This window comes from Desmodus rotundus, chromosome 7, assembly GCF_022682495.2.
Source record: "Desmodus rotundus isolate HL8 chromosome 7, HLdesRot8A.1, whole genome shotgun sequence".
In the NCBI taxonomy this organism is placed as follows: domain Eukaryota; kingdom Metazoa; phylum Chordata; class Mammalia; order Chiroptera; family Phyllostomidae; genus Desmodus; species Desmodus rotundus.
In genome coordinates this window covers 120,495,692-120,517,241 of record NC_071393.1, presented here as the reverse complement: position 1 = coordinate 120,517,241, position 21,550 = coordinate 120,495,692, and the positions used below count along the sequence as shown (strand labels likewise).

Genomic DNA, 21,550 nt, shown 5'->3' with positions numbered 1-21,550 from the left:
ATTTTGTGAAAACCCTGATTCAAAAATATTTAAGGAACCTAGGTCAGAAATCTGATGAGAGGCAATCATTATATATAGGCATAAAAATCAAATTTAAACATTCACATCTTCCAAGAAATAGAGCAAAGATGGTCTATTCTTCCTTTACCTGTCTCCCAGGATCCCTTGTTTCTAACCCCTCTCATAAATGAAGAATAGTAACAATAATAATAATCAGAAGGGAGAGTGTTAACTTATCAAATCTACATTTTAGAGTAGTAAATTACTTTTCCCAAGGTTTGAAAGCATTTCCTGAAAACCGTCAGAGGTATTAATTTTTTTTCCCTCTCTCTCTCTTTAAATCACAAAGCAAAATTCCACTGTCCCTCCCCGCCTCCCCCGACACACACTTCTAAAAAAAAAAAGTTGTCGAGTTTTGCTTTTCTATTCACTGCAATCCTGGCCAAAGTAAAGCCCTCTTTCTCAATGACGTCAAGATCTTTACCAAGATTAGGCTTTCATTTCTCTATTGCAGCAATTAGCCAGGGGATGTATAAAAGGCTTCAGGGAGACTCACTGGGCTGCAGAGAGAGCACTTTGCACCACAGATAGCACCGAAGCAAAGCCAGAGGGAGTGAGGAGAGGAGAGGAGTCAGTCGCTCCAGGAGAAGGGAGTGAGACACGCTGGGGAGAAGGAGAACAGAAAGTGTGTGTAAAACGGAGTAAAGGAGGGGGAAAAAAAACTACCCTTAAGCACATTTTAAAAACTGGCAATTCAAGAAAGAAACAGGCTACGTATCTGAACATAGACAATGAAAAGCTAAAGAAAATTTTGCAGTCCGTGCCACAGTCTCATAGGTGCTTGGAAATGAAAGTGGAACTGCCTGTCTTTAACCGACTCTGAGAGGGGTTACTGGATTAGGGACGGGTACGCCAGGTTTTTTTTTTTTTTTTTTTAACATCTTAAATCCTGAAAAAAAAAAAAAAAAAAAAGCAGCAGCTCCGAATTGAATGAATTGATGGGCACACTCCAACTGCTGGGCTGGACAGACTGGACTTGGTCTTGCCATTTCTGCTTCTTTGAAAGAGGAGAGAGCCTGGGCTTCCTTTTAATTTGTTTTTTTTTCCTTCTTCCCCACCCCCAACCTTCCCCTTTACCTCCCCCACCCCCTCTATTACCACCCCCTTTTAAATAAGAGGGTGAAGGGGAACTGCGGTGCACACGGGAACTGACTCAGGAGGCAGAGAAGATGGGCATCCTCAGCGTAGACTTGCTGATCACACTGCAGATTCTGCCAGTTTTTTTCTCCAACTGCCTCTTCCTGGCGCTCTATGACTCGGTCATTCTCCTCAAGCACGTGGTGCTGCTCTTGAGCCGCTCCAAGTCCACTCGCGGGGAGTGGAGGCGCATGCTGACCTCAGAGGGAATGCGCTGCATCTGGAAGAGCTTCCTCCTCGATGCCTACAAACAGGTGAGCTCACCCAGAGGGGCCTCTTAGGTCAGCCTGGGAAGGGGCTGCAGTGTTGGGGACTGGAGGCCCCTGGGAGCGCTAGGGTGAGATCATGGAGCCCTATTTGGGGGCCGAGTTGTTCACATGAGCTCCTGCCTCGACTTCTTACACCCGTCACACAAGTTAAATTTGGGGGCGGCAGGTAGTAAACCATACTGACTCTGTGTGACCGAATAAGGGGCATTTAATGGCTTGCTGTGACTTCGAAGTAGAGGGTGTTTGTACTGGCAGGGTAACTTGGGGAAATGTCTGAAAATTTTGGGGGAGAGGGGACTGTTGAATTTCCTCTGCTCTTGTTATCAGCTGGGATGCTAAGTGAGCTGTGTCAGGAAAGACAGTTCAATGAGTGGGCATTGAAAAGCAAGGGGAAGAAAAGAAAATGCTACCCAAACTCTTAGAGAGATGACAAGACTTCACAAAATGGTGACACCGTAGGTGCGATTTGGCATAATATCATTTCTGGTAGAGGCAGGAGTTAACATAAGCAAGCCTGTGTGCGGTGTCATCCTCTCCACTGATTCCGACTGGAAGGAACCCTTCGGACAGGGTTATCAGGCCCTGCGTCCCAAGTTACTAGGTATCAATTTGCAGAAAGAAGATCGGAGCACTGGCTGTCAGAAATCCAGACTTTGTAAGAGAAACCACATTTGCTTTGCTTCTCAAAAGTAAAATAAGTTGTCTTAGAGCAGATAGGTCTGTAGTTCCTTAAATTTCAAAGTTGTAGCACCTGCCTTGCGCATGGAGCAGGGGCCTCACTCGCCTGCAGAAGTTGTATCGCAGGGGCTGCTCTCTCAGAGCCAGGAGTTGGGGTCTTGGTTTCTAAGCGAAGAATGCCAGCATTTTAATCTTTTTGCTGCTTGGAGCATGCTCAGCTCAGATCTTAAGGAGCAAAGTGTAGCATTTTGTCATTGGTTCTTAGTCAATTTGTCCCTATGCCCCTATAACTCCTGAAGGTCCCTGGGGAAGAAGAATTGACTCACTTGGCAAAAGTTGCTGTCAAAGCAGACAATCTTGGTTTTCCCTGTCAGTATCGGGGGACCTTGTCCAAGATGCCAGGGAAGGGAGTTTTAGAGGAATATAAACACCAATCAAGTGGTACCCCATAGTCATACAGCACCGCAGAAACAGATGAAACTCAGAATAAAAGAGGGGGAAGGGAATGAGTTCTCCATAACTAGACACTAGAAAGCTAAATCTATGCACCAGAAAAGGAAAGTAAGTCCCTTCTAGTCACAAAGAATCCAAAGTAGGTTTGTTCCATTAAAAACCAAACAAGTGTTCAGAAGAAAATACCCATTGTGAACTAGGGAAGTTTCACTATAATCCACGTGTTTTTTATTGAGAGGAACCTGCAGAAGGTTTGCATTTCTTCCTACCGACTAGAGAATAGTTGGAGCTCTTGTCTGTAAGTGAAAATTCTTTTACAATAATATAAAATGATGCTCAAATTTCTAACAGTAAAACTCATGTATATCAGTTATCTGGGGCCAGTGAAAAATGTGGTAAGAAGATCGAAGTGATCATTTCATTTCCACAAGTGTGTATACTGAATGTGACATTTTTATGTATTTGTTGTGTTCGTAGGTCTTAGGAGATGACATGGCAATATCATTGGCTTGGTCTCAGCATATTAAACTCTTACTTTTATGAAAGAGAATTAACTTTTGCCTATAAAAGAAAAATCACTGCCTGGGAGAATTTTACTTATACGCGTGCATACTTATATAAATATCTCTCACATAAAATATAGGGGTTACTCACATATATTAAGTGATATTGTTTCTCCTGTTAAGCAGCTTGTTGAAGTTAAAAGGGAAAAACAAACACTGTCTCTTTAATAGAATTTATTATTTATTTTTTTCACTAATGTATAATGTTCCGTTGTGTTGCAATATTTTGTTGTTCCTATTCCAGGAAACTAAGGAGAATGAGTGATTTGTTTTCTTTTTCTTCTATGGTTTGTGTATTCCTCCCCTGTATTGTTTCTGTCTACTGATTTGATTAGTGACCAAGTTCATGACCGGTGTTGTTAAGTTGGCTTGTAATGATTTATGTAATGCTACCACCATGAGAAGAAGCAACCCAAGAACCCACATGTCCAGAGACAAGACTGGACTGGGTGGCTAACACAACTTGCATTGAATTTAGCTCTCCCTCTGTCTCCAAGTATGGCAAGGGTGATGGTGATAGTGGTGGCCTGTTAGGGTCACTCAGAATCTATGAAACAGGTTGAATCCCTTTTCTGATTGCTGTTGTCATCTGTGCCACGGTCTCTGGGTGTGGCCATTTCTAGAGACACACTGGGGGAGGTTCTCTTTGAGGTGGCATCACAGTATTTCACAATCCTGACTTGCATTATTGTGAGGCTGCCATCCCAGAAGCAAAGTTTTCCAGCATGAATGTATGTATATGTGATAGGATTAGGCATGTCATTTCTAATTCTCCTTGTTGTTGAATGTCAAACACTTGGGAAGATTTTAAGAGAAAGGGCAGTGAAGTGTTATCCCTGGGATGGGCTGCTATAAGAGGCAACACAGAAATTGAAACAGAACAAAGCCAACCAACAAAAAAACACCCTTCTTCATTAACATATTGAATGGGATTTAAAATTAACTTTGCAGAGAAGCTTTTAAAGATAATTTGGGTTTAGTTAGAGGGAGTTGCAAGCACTGTTTTGATGAAAAAGTAAGTCTACAGAAACTTGTGAGAGATTGAGGTGAGTAATAGACATTTGTTATTTACGTGTCCCTAGTTAGTGTCATTGCGTCAAGCACTGCATCCTTCTGCTGGTGCTCAAAGACTAAAAATGCAGCCAATGAGCAAACTACCCTATCTGGGAGCCTACCTCCCACCTAAATGAAGTGTAAGAGCAAACACACGGTACAGACGCTGACAAGCAGTTTAGCTTCCTCACGGTTAAGATGGCAGCAGCATAGAAAACACATTCATTTGAACATATAATTTTGGTTTTGAAAAGGTCTCTTTAACATTCTCCTCCTCCTCTTCATTCACCTCAAGCCTTTTGACACTAGTTTGTACAATGGAAAATGGCTTTTTAAAAAGAGAAACATTCTCAAAAGAACATGAAGAGGGCCACAGCCAGAGCTTGTCTATCACTTGGATAAAACAGTGGGAAATGAGAGAGCTCAGAGCCACATTTTCAAGGTAGGAATCAAAAAGAGAATGGCTAGAAGGGAATTGAATTCAGAGGAAAGAGTAGGTAGCTCATTCTTCAACTCTGATTTATTTGGCCAATTTGAATGTTAATGGTTAAACCACTGCTTCATAATTGTTTGGCTACACTTGTAAGTACATTGATGTAGCCTGGTCATTATGTCAAAGAATTTGAAATTTCCTGATAGTGAATAAAGCCATTCCAGGGCTTTGAATAGCAAGAAGGATGTATAAAAACTATTCTGCCATATATCTACTGCTGATTTTTATCATTTGCTGTACTTTGTATCATGAGATTATGTGATATTTTGTCCAGAAGCCTTTCTCAGGCTGTAGAAAAGGAAAAAAAAAAAGGTTAGTAGTATATGCTCTATTTCCAGCTTCTCGTTGATGAATGGTCCTTTCTTTGTTCCTCTCGCCCTGCATTTCACAGTCCACAAGCTAAAGCAGCATTACCCTTTTCCTAGTGCACGGAACACTGTCAGTAAAAGGAATCTCATCATCAAAGGAATCAAATGTATAGATATGCCATGTATTTACACTCATGTTCATATTTGTAAACATGGCTATCACAACATTTGAACTTGGCCCAGAGATGTTCCCTGCTGTAAAAATGCACACCCTTTATTTACCTCTCATGTTGGTGTTATGTGGACGTTGATTACAAAAACATAAGAAAGGATGATTGTAATAGTTTAGATGAGAAAGACAAAAGTCAGTGATGACGATATTGCATTTTACGTATGTCCTTTCTGATCGTTGCAAAATAAAGGGACCCTTTGGGAACATCGGAACTTCAAGACCAATTAGTGGAAATGATGCTTCTTGTGTTTGGGCATTAAATATTGGGCAGCGTTCTCTTTAGAGCGGCTAATGCTGGCAGGGAAAGAGGTACCGACCTAATTACTCTTCCGCAAGAGTAAAAAATGCCTTTTGAATGCCTCTTTGGCAAATATGTCTCATTAAGGACAAAAACCAAACACAAACCCTCTAAGAAGGAGAAATTAAGATGATACGTAACTTGTGGCCAGGAGACTTTCTGTGCCACTGTGGGAAATTAAAACAAAGTTCGGGAGTATCAGGGGATAACTTGTTTTTGTTAAGCTTCTTTTGTTAGGCTTCTCTCCTGCAGCCTAAATGTTATTATTATGGGACCAACTTTATTTGCTTCATCATTTTGGCTCTTTGTCAAGGAATGGTTTGCTTCTGGGGAAAGCAAAGAATCTTCCATCATTGAAGACAATGGTGATTCTCCCATTCCATCTCAGCAGGGTGCATAACCAAGCAAACCAAGAAATTCTTCATTTACAACTCGAGTCATAATAGAATTTAATTTTCATGGTGATCAAATGGGAAAATGAGAAATGAACACAAATATCCTTTTAAAAGATTTTCTTTGTAGTTTAAAGCAAACTTTAATTTTTTAATTTCTAAACTTTTTTCTTTATTATTGCTATATTATCCTCTACCAGCAGATTTTTAGAAAGATGGGCTAATTTTATGATCAGTACATGATGCTTATAAAAGCAGATTACTAGTCTACTCACACTGGGGCTCACAAAGCACATGCGTTCCCCCCCCCCCATAGTATAATTAATAGCATTGGTCTTACTCATGCATTTCTCTTAGTTGGTCATTCTCGTGAACAGGGTATCTGTTTATGAATTCTAATCTGCAGTAGGGGCCCATAGATGCTCAACTAAATAAAGAGGATGCTCAACAAAATCAAGGACAGATCAACAGCATTAGGTGTTGTTGATTATAGCAGTTCTCTACAGTAGGGCTCCAGGAATTACATGTCTAAATTATCTATCTATCTCAGAGAGCTCATTAATTGCCCGAATATGACTATGTTCATTGCAGGTCAAGGTTATTATGAAGTGTAAAATTTTTGACTGATCCTTACCTAGGATTGTAACAACTCTCATTCATTCTATAACTCAATATATGTCTCCCAGCTTAACAAAATGCCAAATTCCCACACCAAAGAATATTATGTATTTGGTAACTTTCTTAATTCTTTTTTTAAATTTATTTTTAGAGATAGGGGAAAGGAAGGAGAAAGAGAGGGAGAGAAACATCAATGTGTGGTTGCTTCTCACACGCCCCAAACTGGAGACCTGGTCCACAACTCAGGCATGTGCCCTGACTGGGAATTGAACCAGCTACTCTTTGATTCCCAGGCTTGCACTCAATCTACTGAGCTACACCAGCCAGGGCTAACTTTCTTAATTCTTAATTTTAGAGTGAAGGTGTTGTACTTGTAGGTAAGGTAAACTAGTATGTCTATATTTTAGGAAGCATTTTGTGGCTGAATTTTACTTTGTCAATAGGAAGAAAGAGAAAGCACTTTAACTTTCCAAGAAAATTAACTATAGGTAATAAGAGAGTCACCTGTAACTGAGGCATCAGATTAGATTACTCAGTTGAATAATCAGGAATAAAGCAAGGATCAACAGTTCTGTTTGGGTGACAGCCAAGAGTGTCAGAGTTCCTTAACAAGACCACACAATTGTTGCTTGGTCTTAAAGATTACTCCAAAAGGTGGATGGATGTTTTCACCTACCAAGAACCTACAGGTCTATAGTCCAGAGATAATTTTTTCCTGTGCACGGATTACTTACTTAACATAAAGTACAACAGCTGTGGATTCAGACTGATCTGAATGCATTCAGATCTTTATTGTACATATGCTGAGGAACACAACACAAAAATATGGTTAAAAGCAACTGTACTAGAATTGTTACTGCTATTTTAAGTGGAAAAGGTCTAATGGTAAGGTGATGATAATGCTACCCATGACCTAAATCTACAAAGTACAAAAAGAACCCATAAATTGTAGGTCATAATATACTTAAAATGTATATCTTTAAATTTTAAGTATATTTTAATATCTCAGAGACAAGTGTGGCTTATACAAAATAACAAGACTGTCAGAGAAAGACAACTACCATCTGATTTCACTCATATGTGGAATCTAATGAATAAAATAAACTAACAAGGAAAATGGGGACAGACTTACAGGGAACAGACTGACAGCTGTCATAGGGGAGGGAGTATGGCAGGGCTGAGTGGAAAAGGTGAAGGGATTAAGCAAAAACAAACAAATAAACAAAACCCTCCTGGACACAGACAACAGCATGGTGATTACCAGAGGGAATGGAGTTGGGGGAGGGGGAAAGTAGAAGAGCATATAGGAAGGATAAATAGTGATGGAACAAGACTTGACTTAGGATGGTGAACACACAATGCAATATAGAGATAAGTTATAGTATTGTATACCTGAATCCTATATAATTTCATTAACCAATGTCAACCCAATAAATTCAATAAAAATGAAAAAAAGAAAAGAAAAGAATCCATCTGAAGGGATTGTGTCTCTTTATCTAGTGCCCCTTATAGATTAACCAAGAAAATTAATACAAATAAAATAACCTCCTCCCTGAGAGTGACCGAAAACAAGTGTACCTCTTTAAATCACACGGACAGCTTGCTTTTCTAAGAAATGTTATTCTAAGATTCTTTTTAAAAAACCAACAATACTTGTTTTAAACCTTCCCTGCTAAGATTTTTCAGAAGGGAGAGACAGGACTTCTTTAATTTTTTCTCTACAGTTAAAATGAGTTCATGCATTAACATTAGATAGAAGCTTCTGAATAAAAGCCCTTGAGTGTTTTATATCAGTTTGGATTGTTCAGTCTTTAGCAATTCACTTCTAAGTGACTTCAATTAACAGCAGTGTTGTATGAGGTTGTATTTATATGAGGAGAATAAGTTGATCCAGTGGAAGTGTTTTGTAATATTAAGGACATTGCATAAAAATCAATTGTACTTCCATAAGTTGTCCCTGATGTTATTGGCTTTGATTAAACCACCCTAGGGGAAGATCCAGTTGTGTTCATTCACCCTGAAGTAATTGGCTCTTTTATGTTGCCTGTTTTTTATTATCAATTTACAGATCCAAAGGCAAGCAAACTTCAGTCTGTGTTCAACTATTTAAACCACGTGAAAAGGGGGCTCATGGAACAATTTTCTTTTCTCTTTTGATTTAATCTTTATTATATTTTTTCCATTACCATTTAGTCCCCTTATACTCCAGTCCCCCAGCAATCACCACACTGTTGTCCATGAGTCCTTTTTCCTTTTTGCCCAATCCCTCCACCCCCTAACCACCCCCACACTAGCTGTCATCTGTTCTCCATCTATGAGTCTGTCTCTGTTTTGCTTGTTAGTTCCATTTGCTCATTAGATTCCACATATGAGTGAAATCATATGGTATTTGTTTTTCTCTGACTGGCTTATTTCACTTAGCATAATGTTCTCCATGTCCATTCATACTTTTGCAAAGGGAAAATTTTCTTCTTTTTTACAGCCAAGTAGAATTCCATTGTGCAATATCGCATAGTTGTTTTATTCACTCATCTGTTGATGGACACTTGAGCTGTTTCCATATCTTGGTGGTTGTAAATAACACTGCAGTGAACACAGGTGTGCTTATGTTCTCGAGAATTAGTGTTTTGGGTTCCTTTGGGTATATTCCCAGCAGTGGGATCACTGGGTCAAAAAGCATATCCATTCTTAATTGTTTGAAGTGTCTCCATACTGCTTTCTAGAGTGGCTGCACCAGTCTGTATTCACATCAACAGTGAAATAGGGCTCCCTTTTCTCCACATCCTCACCAGCATATGTTGTTTATTGATTTATTGATGATAACCATTCTGACAGGTGTGAGATGACATTTCATTGTGGTTTTAATTTGCATTTCTCTGATGATTAGTGATGTTGAGCATCTTTTCACATGTCTACTGGCCACCTGTATGTCCTCTTTGGAGAAGTGTCTATTTAGATCCTTTGCCCATTTTTTAAATTGGGTTGTTTGTTTTTTTGGTGTTGAGTTTTGTAAGTTCTTTATAAATTTTGGACATTAACCCCTTATCAGATGTATTGGTGAATATGTTCCCCATTCTGTGGGTTGTCTTTTTATTTTGTTGATGATTTCCTTTGCTGTGCAAAACCTTTTTAGTTTGATGTAGTCCCATTTGTTTTTTTTTCTTTTGTTTCCCTTGCCTGGGGAGATATACCCGATAAAAAATTTCTATGAGTAATGTCCAAGTTTTTGCTGCCTATTTTTCCTTCTAGGAGTTTTATGGTTTCAGGTCTAAGATTTAAGAGTTTGATCCACTTTGAATTTGTTCTTGTAGTTCTATGAATAGTGTCATTGGAATCTTGATAGGAATTGTGTTGAATTTATAGATTGCTTTGGGTAGCATGGACATTTTAATGAGGTTAATTCTTTCCATCCATGAACACGGTATATGTTTCCACTTATTTGTGTCTTCTTCATTTCTTTCTTCAGTGTCTTATACTTTTCTGAGTACAGGTCCTTTACATCCTTGGCTAGGTTTTTTCCTAGGTATTTATTCTTGAAGCAATTGTGAATGAGATTGTTTTCTTAATTTCCCTTTCTATTAGTTCATTATTGACATATAAAAATGCAGCTGATTTCTGAATATTTATTTTGTATCTTGTTACTCTGCTGAATTCATTTCTCAGTTCTAGTATTTCTTGGTGGAATCTTTGGGGTTCTCTATGTACAGTGTCATGTCATCTGCAAATAATGACAGTTTTACTTCTTCCTTTCTAACTTGGATGCCTTTTATTTATTCTTTTTGTCTGATTGTGATGGCTAGGACTTCCAGTGCTATGTTGAATAAGAGAAGTGAAAGCAGACATCCATGTCTTGTTCCTGATCTTAAGGGGAATGCTTGTAGTTTCTGCTTGTTGAGTATGATGCTGGCAGTGGGTTTGTCATATATGGCCTTTATTATGTTTAGGTATGTTCCCTCTATTCCCACTTTGCTGAGAGTTTTGATCATAAGTGGGTGCTAGATTTTATCAAAAGCTTTTTCTGCATCTCTTGATATGATCATGTGGCTTTTATCCTTCATTTTGTTTATATGGTGAATCACCTTTATTGATTTGTGAATGCTGTACCAACCTTGCATTCCTGGAATAAATCCCACTTGATCAAAGTGTGTGATCTTTTTGAAGCATTGCTGTATTCAGTTTTCTAAAAAATTTTTTGAGGATTTTAGCATTTATCTCATCAAGGATATTGGCCTAAAATTTTCTTTCTTTGTAGTGCTTTATCTGGTTTTGGAATTAGGATAATGCTGACCTTATAAAATAATTTTGGGAGCCTTCCCTCCTCCTGAATTTTATGAAATAGTTTGAGAAGGAGAGGTTTTAGTTCTCATAATATTTGGCAAAATTCACCTGTGAAGCCATCTTGTCCAGGGCATTTGTTTGTTGGAAGTTTTTTGATTACTGCTTCAATTTCCCTAGGTATAATCTGTCTATTCAGACTCTCTGATTCTTCCTGATTTAGTTTTGGAAGATTGTATGTCTCTAGGAATTTATCCATTTCATCCAGGTTGTCCAGTGTGTTGGCATATAGCTGTTCATAATATTTTCTTACAATCCTTTGTATTTTTTTGGTGTCAGTTGTTATTTCTCCTCTTTCATTTCTGATTTTATTTATATGGGTCCTTTCTCTTTTTTTCTTGATGAGTATGGTTAAAGGTTTGTCAATCTTGTTTATCTTTTCAAAGAGCCAGCTCTTGGATTCATTGATTTTTGTATCCTTTTTTTGACTCTATTTCATTTATTCTATTCTATTTCTTCTCTGATTTTTATTATTTCCTTCCTTCTATTCACTTTGGACTTTATTTGTTGTTCTTTTTCAAGTTCCTTTAAGTTTGAAGTTAGATTGTTTATTTGAGATTTTTCTTGTTTTTTAAAATAAGCCTGTAACACTATGAATTTCCCTCAGGATTGCTATTCCAGTGTCCCACAGATTTGGGATTGTTTGTCTTCATTTTCCTTTGTTTCAAGGTATCTTTTGATTTCTTCCTTGATCTTGTTGTTGACCCAGTCATCATTTAATAACATGTTATTTACCTTCCATGTCTTTGATTGTTTTTTAATGTTCTACTTCTGATTGATTTCTAGTTTCATAACATTGTGGTCAGAGATGATGCTTGATAGAATTTCAGTCTTGTTAAATTTATTGAGACTTGTTTTGTGTCCCAACATGTGGTTTATCCTAGAAAACATTCCATGTGCACTTGAAAAGTATGTATATTCTGCAGCTTTGGGGTGAAATGTTCTGAAGATATCAATTGAATCCATTTGATCTAGTATGTTGTTTAAAGCCACTCTCTCCTTTTTGATTTTCTGCCTGTAAGATCTACACACTGAAGTCTATGGGGTGTTAAAATCCCCAACTATGACTATATTTCTGTCGATGTCTCCTTTTATGTCCATCAAAATTTGCTTTACATATTTAGGTGCTCCTATGTCGGATGCTTAAATGTTTACTGGGGTCATATCCTCTTGTAGGATTGTTTCCTTTATCATTATGTAATGTCCTTCTTTGTCTCTTACTATAGCTTTGGTTTTAAAGTCTATTTCGTTGGATATAAGTACTGCTACCCCAGCTTTTTTTTTTTCCATTTTCATGAAGTATCATTTTCCTACCCTTTACTTTTAGTCTGTGTGTATCTTTCAATCTGAGATGGGTCTCTTGGAGGCAGCATATATATGAGTCTTGTTTACTTATCCATTCAGCTACCCTCTGTCTTTGGATGGAGTATTTAAGTCATTTACATTTAAGGTGATTATCGATAGATACATATGTAGTGCCATTTTATTGTTAGACTGTTTTCCTCTTTTTTTTTCTTTCTCTTTTTCTTCTTCTTCTTAAAACAAGGCCTTTAATGTTTGTTGCAGTACTGGTTTGGTGTTAACAAACTCCTTTAGCTTTTTCTTGTCTGGGTAGCTCCTTATTTCTCCTTCATTTTTAAATGATAATCTTACTGGTTAAAGTAGCCTTGGTTGTTGGTCCTTGCTTTTTATCATTCCTTGCTGGAATATTTCTCACCATTCCCTTCTGGCCTGAAATGTTTTTGTTGAGTAATCAGATGCCAGTCTAATTGGTGCTCCCTTATAGGTAACTACCTGCTTTTCTTTTACAGCTTTTAGGATTCTCTCCTTGTCTTTAAACCTTGTCACTTTAATTATGATGTGTCTCAGTGTAGGCCTGTTTGGGTCCAACTTGTTTTGGATTCTCTGAGCTTCCTGGACTCACGTAAATTTTTCCTTCACTAGATTAGGGAAGTTCTTGGTCATTATTTCTTCAAGTAGGTTTTCAATCCCTTGCTCACTCTCTTCTTCTTCTGATATTCACATGATGTGGATGTTATTCTGCTTCATGTTGTCCAAAATGTTTCTTAAGGTCTCTTCATTTTTTTTTATTCTTTTTTCTTTTTGGTGCTCTGCCTGGGTGTTTTTTTTCTATCGTGTCTTTCAAAACACTGATTTGATCCTCTGCTTCATTTAACCTTCTGTTTATTCCTTCCAGTGTATAATTTATCTCAGATACGGCATTCTTTATTTCTGACTGATCCTTTTTTATGGTTTCTATGTCTTTTTTCATGCTGTTGAGTATCCTTATAATCATTACTCTAAACTCTCTATCTGATAAATTGCTTGCCTCCATTTTATCTAGCTCTTCTGGATAATTCTCTTGTTCTTTCACTTGGGTTCTGTTTCTTTATCTTCCCATTTTGGCTGCTTCTTTGTATTTTCCTCCTTGGATGCTAAACTAATCAGCTGCTAAGCCTCAGTTTGTTAATCTAGTCAGGTTGTGATCAGCAATCTGCCTTAAGCACCACAGGAAGGAGCAGAGTAATTCCTGCAGGCAGGGATATTGCTTCCCATCAGGCTGATGCCACTCAGAGGGGAATGGTCTGCCTGAGAGAGATGACTTCTGCATTATGGGGAATGACTGAGCACAGGGATCTTGGTTGCTATTCCTTCAGATCTCTCCCCAAAGCCATCAGCCCCAGCCTCTCCTCAAGCATCCCTAATCCACTCTGCGCCCCCCCCCCCCCAGTTCCCCGCCTCTGCTGGAGCCCAGGGTAAGTGGCTGCAAACAAAATTTTGTGCATTGGCCCTTTAAGAGGCTCTCCAGCCATCTCTCCCTGGCAGACAGAACCCCTGTTGCTTTTCACAGCTGGATGTTATCTGGGTTCTTTTCTGACTCTGGTGCTATAGACTGGGGAGCCCAGCTTGGAGTTTAGACCCCACACTTCTCAGGGGGAACCCTTCAGCTGCTGAAATATCTCTCTGAAACTTCAGCTGCTGCCCATGGTAGCCCAGCCAGCCCTCTGGTGCCTCCTCTGCCAGTCACATTGTGCTGAAGTGGTTTCTTCTGTCTGTCCTTGGTTATGAGGCTTCTCTCCAGCTATGTTCAGTTGGTTATTCTGAATGATTTCTCTACAATTCAGTTGTAATTCCAGACTGGCCCTGGGAGGAGGTTAGTGTAGCTTCCACTTATTCCTCTGCCATCTTGGATTTCTTCCAGAATTTTCTTTTGCATCTGTTCTGCCTGAGTATTTCATAATTCAGAGGAGCTTGTTAATAAAATGGATGATAGAAAAGTAAATGTTTTGTGACTTCCTAGATAAAAAGATGAAATAAACAGATAAAAAACATGAAAACTGAGAAATTAAAAGTATAAATCTGAAATAGTTTTATGTTTTTAGTTGTTCATTTGTTTGTTTAATGAAATGATGAGGTTCTAGACATAAAAACCCAAAGTAGGCAGTAGCTATAGAAGCATCCAGGGAGGTCCTACTGACAAGAGTTCAATTCACTTCTAAGGATAATTAAAAAAAAAAAAGTATATATATATAGAATTACCCAGGAAAGGTGGCATTCTGTTTTACATGTTTCAGTAGCATCTGATAATGGCAACCAACATCTACACAGTGAGTTTTCATGTACAAAAAGATATTTCCCTCATGATATCCTTCTATAACTGTATGAGGAAGACAGGCATTATTATTATTGTCATTTTGCAGATGGGAAATGAAGTTATGAAGAGGTTATGTGGGATGCACTCTTTTTATAAATGGTGGGCCCCATGTTTTCTAGCTCTGGCCAGGATTAGAACCCATTGGTATCACTGTCCACTGAGTGAGATTAAATGACTTCACATCATGCAAGAAAATAAAGGTTTTTCCTGAATACTTTAGAATTTAGAAGTGGGAATTCAGAAAGAGGTACTTTATTCAATGACTATGATAATTTGTCTTAAGGTAGACCATTTAACTTTTTAAATGAAGTCAATTAATCATTTGTTATATAATGTGTGTTAAGCATTGACAGCCAAGTAAGGATAGTGAAGAATACCAGCCTCAACTTAATTATGTAGAGAGTTAACTGCAGTGCTGTCAATGATAAAAATAATTGCCTTCATTGACTACACAGAATGAAGAAGACTTTTATTTTCTTTAGGACCATTCTTTACATTACCTGCCATGATGCCTGTTTGCTCAAATCAACATATGTTTACCACATTTTATTAGAGCTAATTGTTTTTATATAGAGTAAATTGAAGTGACTGTGTTTAATGTAATATTCTCTCCCTCTTCCTTTTATTCACAATCAGGTGAAATTGGGTGAAAATGCCCCCAATTCTAGTGTGGTGCAACTCTCCAATCCTGAAGGAGGTGACAACAGTGAAAATGGTGCCCAGGAGAAGACAATTGTTGGAGCTGAGTGCCACCTTCTTGACTTTGCCAGCCCTGAGCGTCCACTTGTGGTCAATTTTGGCTCAGCCACTTGACCTCCTTTTACTAACCAGCTGCCAGCTTTCAACAAACTGGTAGAGGAGTTCTCATCTGTAGCTGACTTCCTGTTGGTCTACATTGATGAGGCTCATCCTTCAGATGGTTGGGCAGTACCCGGAGATTCTTCTTTATCTTTTGAGGTGAAGAAGCATCGGAACCAGGAAGACCGATGTGCCGCAGCCCACCAGCTTCTGGAGCGTTTCTCCTTGCCGCCCCAGTGCCGAGTTGTGGCTGACCGCATGGACAATAATGCCAATGTAGCTTATGGGGTAGCCTTCGAACGTGTGTGTATTGTGCAGAGACAGAAAATTGCTTACCTGGGAGGAAAGGGGCCCTTCTACTACAACCTTCAAGAAGTCCGGCGTTGGCTGGAAAAGAATTTCAACAAGAGATGAAATCTAGATTAACTGTTTAAAGGTATGATTGTAATAGAGCTTTTCAAAAAAAAGAAATATATATATATGTAAAGGAAAAGAAACTAAGAACTGAATCCACTATTTCAACGGAATCTCATTGCCTCGCTGAAAGACAGGAATTTACATGTGAGAAGAACATAAATCTCTAACATCTCAATACTTCGTTCACCACTCAAATGGCATTTGGCTAAATAGTAGTTCCATCACTTCTGTTTTTAAAAAAGAAACTTAAAAAAATTTCTGATTGAAAATATCCCAAGATTGATAGGAAGAAACCCTGTTTGCTGCAGCTGATGCTTTGGGACCTGAAGAAAAGACTTACCTGACTAACTACCATGTTAGGCAAACTACTGTTCTTGTCAGTATAGGGGGTATTGCCTAGGCTTTATTCAGCGTGGATAGAGCTCAACAAGAAAATTCTTAAATGTTTACTTATAAGGAGGCCTTGAACCCAGGCCATGTGGTTAGGACCTTGGCATTTAACATGTTAGTTTCTGATGTTTTAGTTTCTAGCTGTGTAGTGCTCAATGTCAGTCTGAACATCCCAGAACTTACAGGTGTATTTGTAAATATCAAGAATGATTCCTAGCTGGAGGGTAAGCATGATCATCTGAAATCTGAGGGTTACTTTTGAGGCAGGTGAAGAAAGCACTAAAAGAAAATCAAGTTAACTAGCTAGAAAAAAGGAGGCCGAAGGATTAGAAGGCTTCATAGAGTTTCACTTTGAGAATGGCACTAATTTCCTACCCACAGAAATACACACAAGACCAGAAAAAGAATAAGCACAACTAAAAGTAGCATAGAGAATATACATAGGAAATCGACAAATTTATCATATACTCCTAGATTGAGGGAGAAAAGGGGATGAAAGGGAAAAAACACACTCTAATATTTGTATTTCTGAGGGTTTTTTTGAGAAGTAATTACTTTTTGAAACCTGTCTGTGGTGCGTATATTATTAGTGGGTGAATTATACTCCATGATACTGATTAAAAGTAAAACCAGTGGGTCCAGTAGTGCTGGTCTGTCCCTCTCCATCTCTACAATTATGATGGGGCCCTACTCATTCTTGATCTGAGTCTCTAACGAAGTATTTTCTCAATGCTGAGCTCTTTAGCTCAAGATATGTATGCATTTCACTCTCAAATGTTGTGGGAGGTGCATACCCTAACCTTTCAGCAGCAGCACTGTTTGCCTTTCAGAGTAGGTGAACTATAATGAATGATTGGTACAGACCAACATGGTTTCTTCAGTTGCAAAGTAGGGGAAGAGAAAGTTAGTTTGAGACAATTCCCATCAGCAATTGTGGAGACTTTGATATAAGATAATCTTCACAAAGATGGAATTTTGTAAAATGAAATTCCCATTGACATTTGAATTTGGACTTGGCTCTTCCTCTGTTTCAATTAGCTGAGGTCTATAATCTCAGGCCTCTATAGTACATTAATATAAAGTTGTTTTAATATATAGGTATTATATTTCTCTTTAAAATGAAGACACGATAACTTTACCTATAAGTAACATAAGTAATATCTAAATATCATAACTTCAAAAGATTTTGTATTATATTGTGATACAAAATATGATACATTTTGTATCATAAAATTTTTATTATAAATTTAAGGATGCAGTCAAATCACAGTATATGATTATATTTATATGTACAGTCAAAGGTTCTTATGACCATTCCATCAATAATTGAACCATAAAATAGAAAAAATGGAAAAGATATCTAAAGTTGAAGATATCATTCTAAACTAGTTGCCTGAGATGAAAATGATGTGGGAACCGAGTGTGCAAAAACCAGAAGTCTATTTTTTTTTTTAATTTGGAGCAGCAGAGTAATCATATCACTCACTAGTCATTTTATTGTTTAGATATTAAAGGACCATTTTGTCTGATTTTTTTCGCAGCAACATTTAAACCTCTTAATATTTTAAATTCAACAAGCACACCCACAAAGAAACAAAGCAGATTTTGAAAATGTGTCGCTATCCAACAAATTCCTGGAAAATCACATTGAGAACAAATTATATCAGAGTTAAATAGTTAAGCTCTATGACACGAGGCTTATCAGTGGGCCCCACTGATTTTTGTCTTTGAAATGGTGTCGAGATTTATGTGGTACATAAAAGAACAGGTGGTTGCAGCACACCCGCACTGTTGTCCATAAACGTCCCCTTTGTTCTACATGTACAGCAATGGAACAGGATGTTGGAGAAGCTGGTGGGGGGATGCAGTTTGGCGAAGGTAGGCAGTGCGAGTTGTCTGGGGAAAAGGATGATGAAAGATCACCCAGTTGTGATACATTTTTAAAGAAAGAGAAAGTTGTGTGTGTGCAATTCCTCTCCCTGAGGATAATCCAATGGAGAAATGAAACAGTGGAAGTAGACATACAAAGGCATAGGCTGAATATCAGGGAAAAAGATATGTTCAATAGAACATAGAAGAGTCACTGGAAGAAAGACTGCTGGGGGCCAATGAAGAAAGGAAATTGACAAAGCTCAGGAATTCTACAATATACAGAATGGCTCAGTGTTATCAAAATTATGATAAGCCTGTAATTATGTAACCTATTTATCTCAACATGAAATTTTATGATTTCCTGTGATGTATCTTTTATGAACTTAAGAAAAACTCATTATTTGAGATAGAAGGGAATTGATGCTTAGTTGATATGCTCAGAGAAATTATTAGATTGTCAGTACCCACCCCCCTTGTCCTGTCTTTTATAAAGTATGTTCCTTTGAAGAATTGTAGTTCTATTCTCACAAGGCAAAAATTTTATATATGCATATTTATAATTTTATATATAAAACTTTGAGATGTCCTTCTCCGTACCCAAGCATCTTTACCCTCTCTGTTTACATGGGGCTATCACTTTAGCTTTTCAAACTGAATTAGCTTGTCTGTTATTTAAATAGTTTCCAAGCCATTTTAGATATCATTATAGCATCTGGATTCTCTCAAACGTGTAGTCTTTGAAAGACTTCTGTCTTGGAACTATTCAAAACTTACCTTATTTTATCTGATTTGAAAATAGTAGTGGAATCAACAATGACTCTCTTAAATGGGCATGAATGAAATGCCTGCACAGTAGTGTAGGCATATTGGATACAGATGTTAAAATGTAACTGACCTCTTTAGAAGCAGATTACAACCTCTGTTCTTGCTTTGTATAGCTAAAGTGACAGTCATTTAACTTATCTGACTTTTTATATTTATGTTTTGGATCTCCAGTCCTATGTCTTTACCTTGTTTATAGAATGTACCCCTGATTATTGGTGATGACAACTTCTAAATGGCGTATTGATTTAGTTAAATTCTGCCGTTAACCAGGAAATGCCTATTCTATGATCAAGGAGAAAAGACTCCTGCCTTTCATTTTGCCCAAGTGTATTTAACTAGTTGGGCTCTTGAATGAAAATTAGGAAATACGGTGAGGTCATGTGTGGGTACTGCCTGGCCGCATAAACACTAGAAGGGCAGGGGAAAGACAATATCTAGGCCTTTGGGATAATTCCCAGCTGGATACAGGGTAGCCTCAGCATGTCCTGTGGGCTATGTCCATAACAAGAGGAATGCACTGATGTACAGGACTTCCCATTCTGTAAATCCTAAAAGATAAACCTGGACATTTGTTCCACCTGACCTCTGCCTGATGGTTTGGAAAATAAGCTCATTTAGAATCACATGGCTATTGCAAAGGGGAAAATGTAGACACCCACTTCTGGAGGATTCATGAAAACCTTTACCTACATTCATAACTTTTCAGAACATGCCCAGTGTCATATCTGTCAGCAGTGGGGATTAACAATGAGCCTTTTAATTCTAGGAGCTTTTTTTAAAAAAAGATATTGCCAAAAATCAGAGCTAAAGTGTTTTTTGTTATATTCAAATCTCCTCCCTACTTCCTCCTTCATTTTAAAAATAGAAGCTAAACCTGGTCTTCATATTGAAGCTCAGAATGGGGCATAAGAACCAACCTCTGCTTGGTGATCAGCACTGTCTTGGTGGTATCCTGAAGTCCTTGAGGAAAGAAGGAGGCAGGGCATGGGAGAGTCAGGAAATTGCTGACTCGGAAGACCTGGGCTCTTCTTACTTGGTCTACTAATTTGAGAAGATTCTCAAAGAAACTTCACACCCCTGGATGAGGGCTGAGTGTCACTGAGCGACTTTAGGATGAGCCAAATATTAGGCCACTTCCTAATGCCTTACATTCTGCATAACACCAGAAGCAAAGCATGAGACTGAAGAGACCCAGCTCTTCAGTTCCCAGCTCTTAAGTTTCACAGTGAGGCTGAACCAACAGAAAGCAAACATGTACAGATATACAAACGAGACTGGTCATGCACGTTGGGGTTTGCTGCCTGTCTTGGACAGCAGCTCCAGAGCTCCAGGGAGGTTATTTAATATTTACTAAGGAGACTTTGAAGACCCAGGAGATGTTTAATGAAGTCATTATTTTGGCTCAAAATTCCCCTCCCCCCACCACTCCAAAATGAACAAGTAAACACACAAATGAAAGAAACCCACAGAAGGGGTTGGCAATAAATAACATTCTCTCAAAACTTCTCCAGATCACATCATTGGTGGGTGTGGTTTTTACCTGTGTTAGAATTGAAGGATGTGAAAACATAAGTGTCTAGTATTTTATAACCAAAGCAATGGGAAGATATTGGGAAGGGAATGTTGGCCAGTTTTGTTTAGTTTTGCATCACATTATCACCAGACTCCATCACTAGCCCAGGTAATCGGGCCCCCGAAGAGGGAGACTGAGATGTGTGGAGGTTACCAGTGTGCGAATGATAACTACTGACGAAAGAGTCATCGACTCAGTTAGTGGTTGGATGTAGTCACATTAGTTTGCCTCTGTCCATCTTTGTCTTCCTAGCAAGGAGAATATTCGGGGCATGATGCTATGAGTACTGGGTAACTGTGGTGAGGATGCATGTGTGTATCTCTGCTTCTTGGTTGCAGAAACAGAAATGCTTTGGAGACTATCAGTAGAAAGAGTGTTATTATATTGGTGCTGAGTGGTATGTGTGCTTTTACAATTTGTTCTTGTATTTTAATAAATTTTGAATAAAAGAATAAAGTTACTCTTTGGTTCTATTTGTTTATTTTTGAATTACTCTCTAGACCTTGCCCTTGGCTGGAACACATTCATGGTTGACAAGGGAAAGAGAATCCATCATTCTAATATTTATTCCTTGGTATTTGTGGGCAAAGTTGCCAGCAAGGCCAGGTTATTTTAATCTCATGCTGTGTGCCAGAGTCTTCAAGGAAATCAAGACAAGTTAAAAGAAAATCTTCAGATTCTTTCCATATTCATGAACAAGTTGCACACAGAATTCATGGAAAAGGGCCTGTTAAAGAGACTGTGGAGCAAACTTCTACTTGGTTATATTTACACCCAGGTTTTCTAAGTGCAATAAACAAACTTTCCAGGAAGTTAGTTAAAGCAACACGCACACCTGCATGTATTTGTGTGTGTTAACTATATATATAAAATACATATATATATAGATGCTTATATACATATAAATATAATTTGTTATACAATTGTCAGTACATTAACATGGGAAGAAAAAATATCAACATCTGAACACATTTATATTAAGCACTTTCCACTCTAAGGTATAAAGCATATGATGAATGGTTTACAGGGGCAATGGTCTGTTAATGACAAGGATATATTTGCAACATGATTAAATATGTGCATTTCGTTCCTGAAAAATGGATGACTCAACCAAACAGTATCTCTTGAGAC

General features: G+C 38.1%; 1 protein-coding gene across 2 annotated transcripts; it reads left to right on the top strand.

Moving 5' to 3' along the window:
• The first annotated feature begins 577 nt into the window (after window positions 1-577).
• DIO2 (iodothyronine deiodinase 2) lies at window positions 578-20,821 on the top strand. 2 transcript variants are annotated; one of them, XM_053929009.1, is made up of 3 exons: window positions 578-907; window positions 1,177-1,451; window positions 15,181-20,821. In XM_053929009.1, the coding sequence occupies exons 2-3, from the start codon at window positions 1,230-1,232 to the stop codon at window positions 15,766-15,768; spliced, it is 810 nt and encodes a 269-aa protein (XP_053784984.1). In that variant the 5' UTR covers window positions 578-907; window positions 1,177-1,229; the 3' UTR covers window positions 15,769-20,821. The 2 variants fall into 2 exon arrangements, with proteins under 2 accessions (XP_053784984.1, XP_053784985.1); XM_053929010.1 differs by having other exon boundaries at window positions 15,181-15,756.
• Window positions 20,822-21,550: the final 729 nt, after the last annotated feature.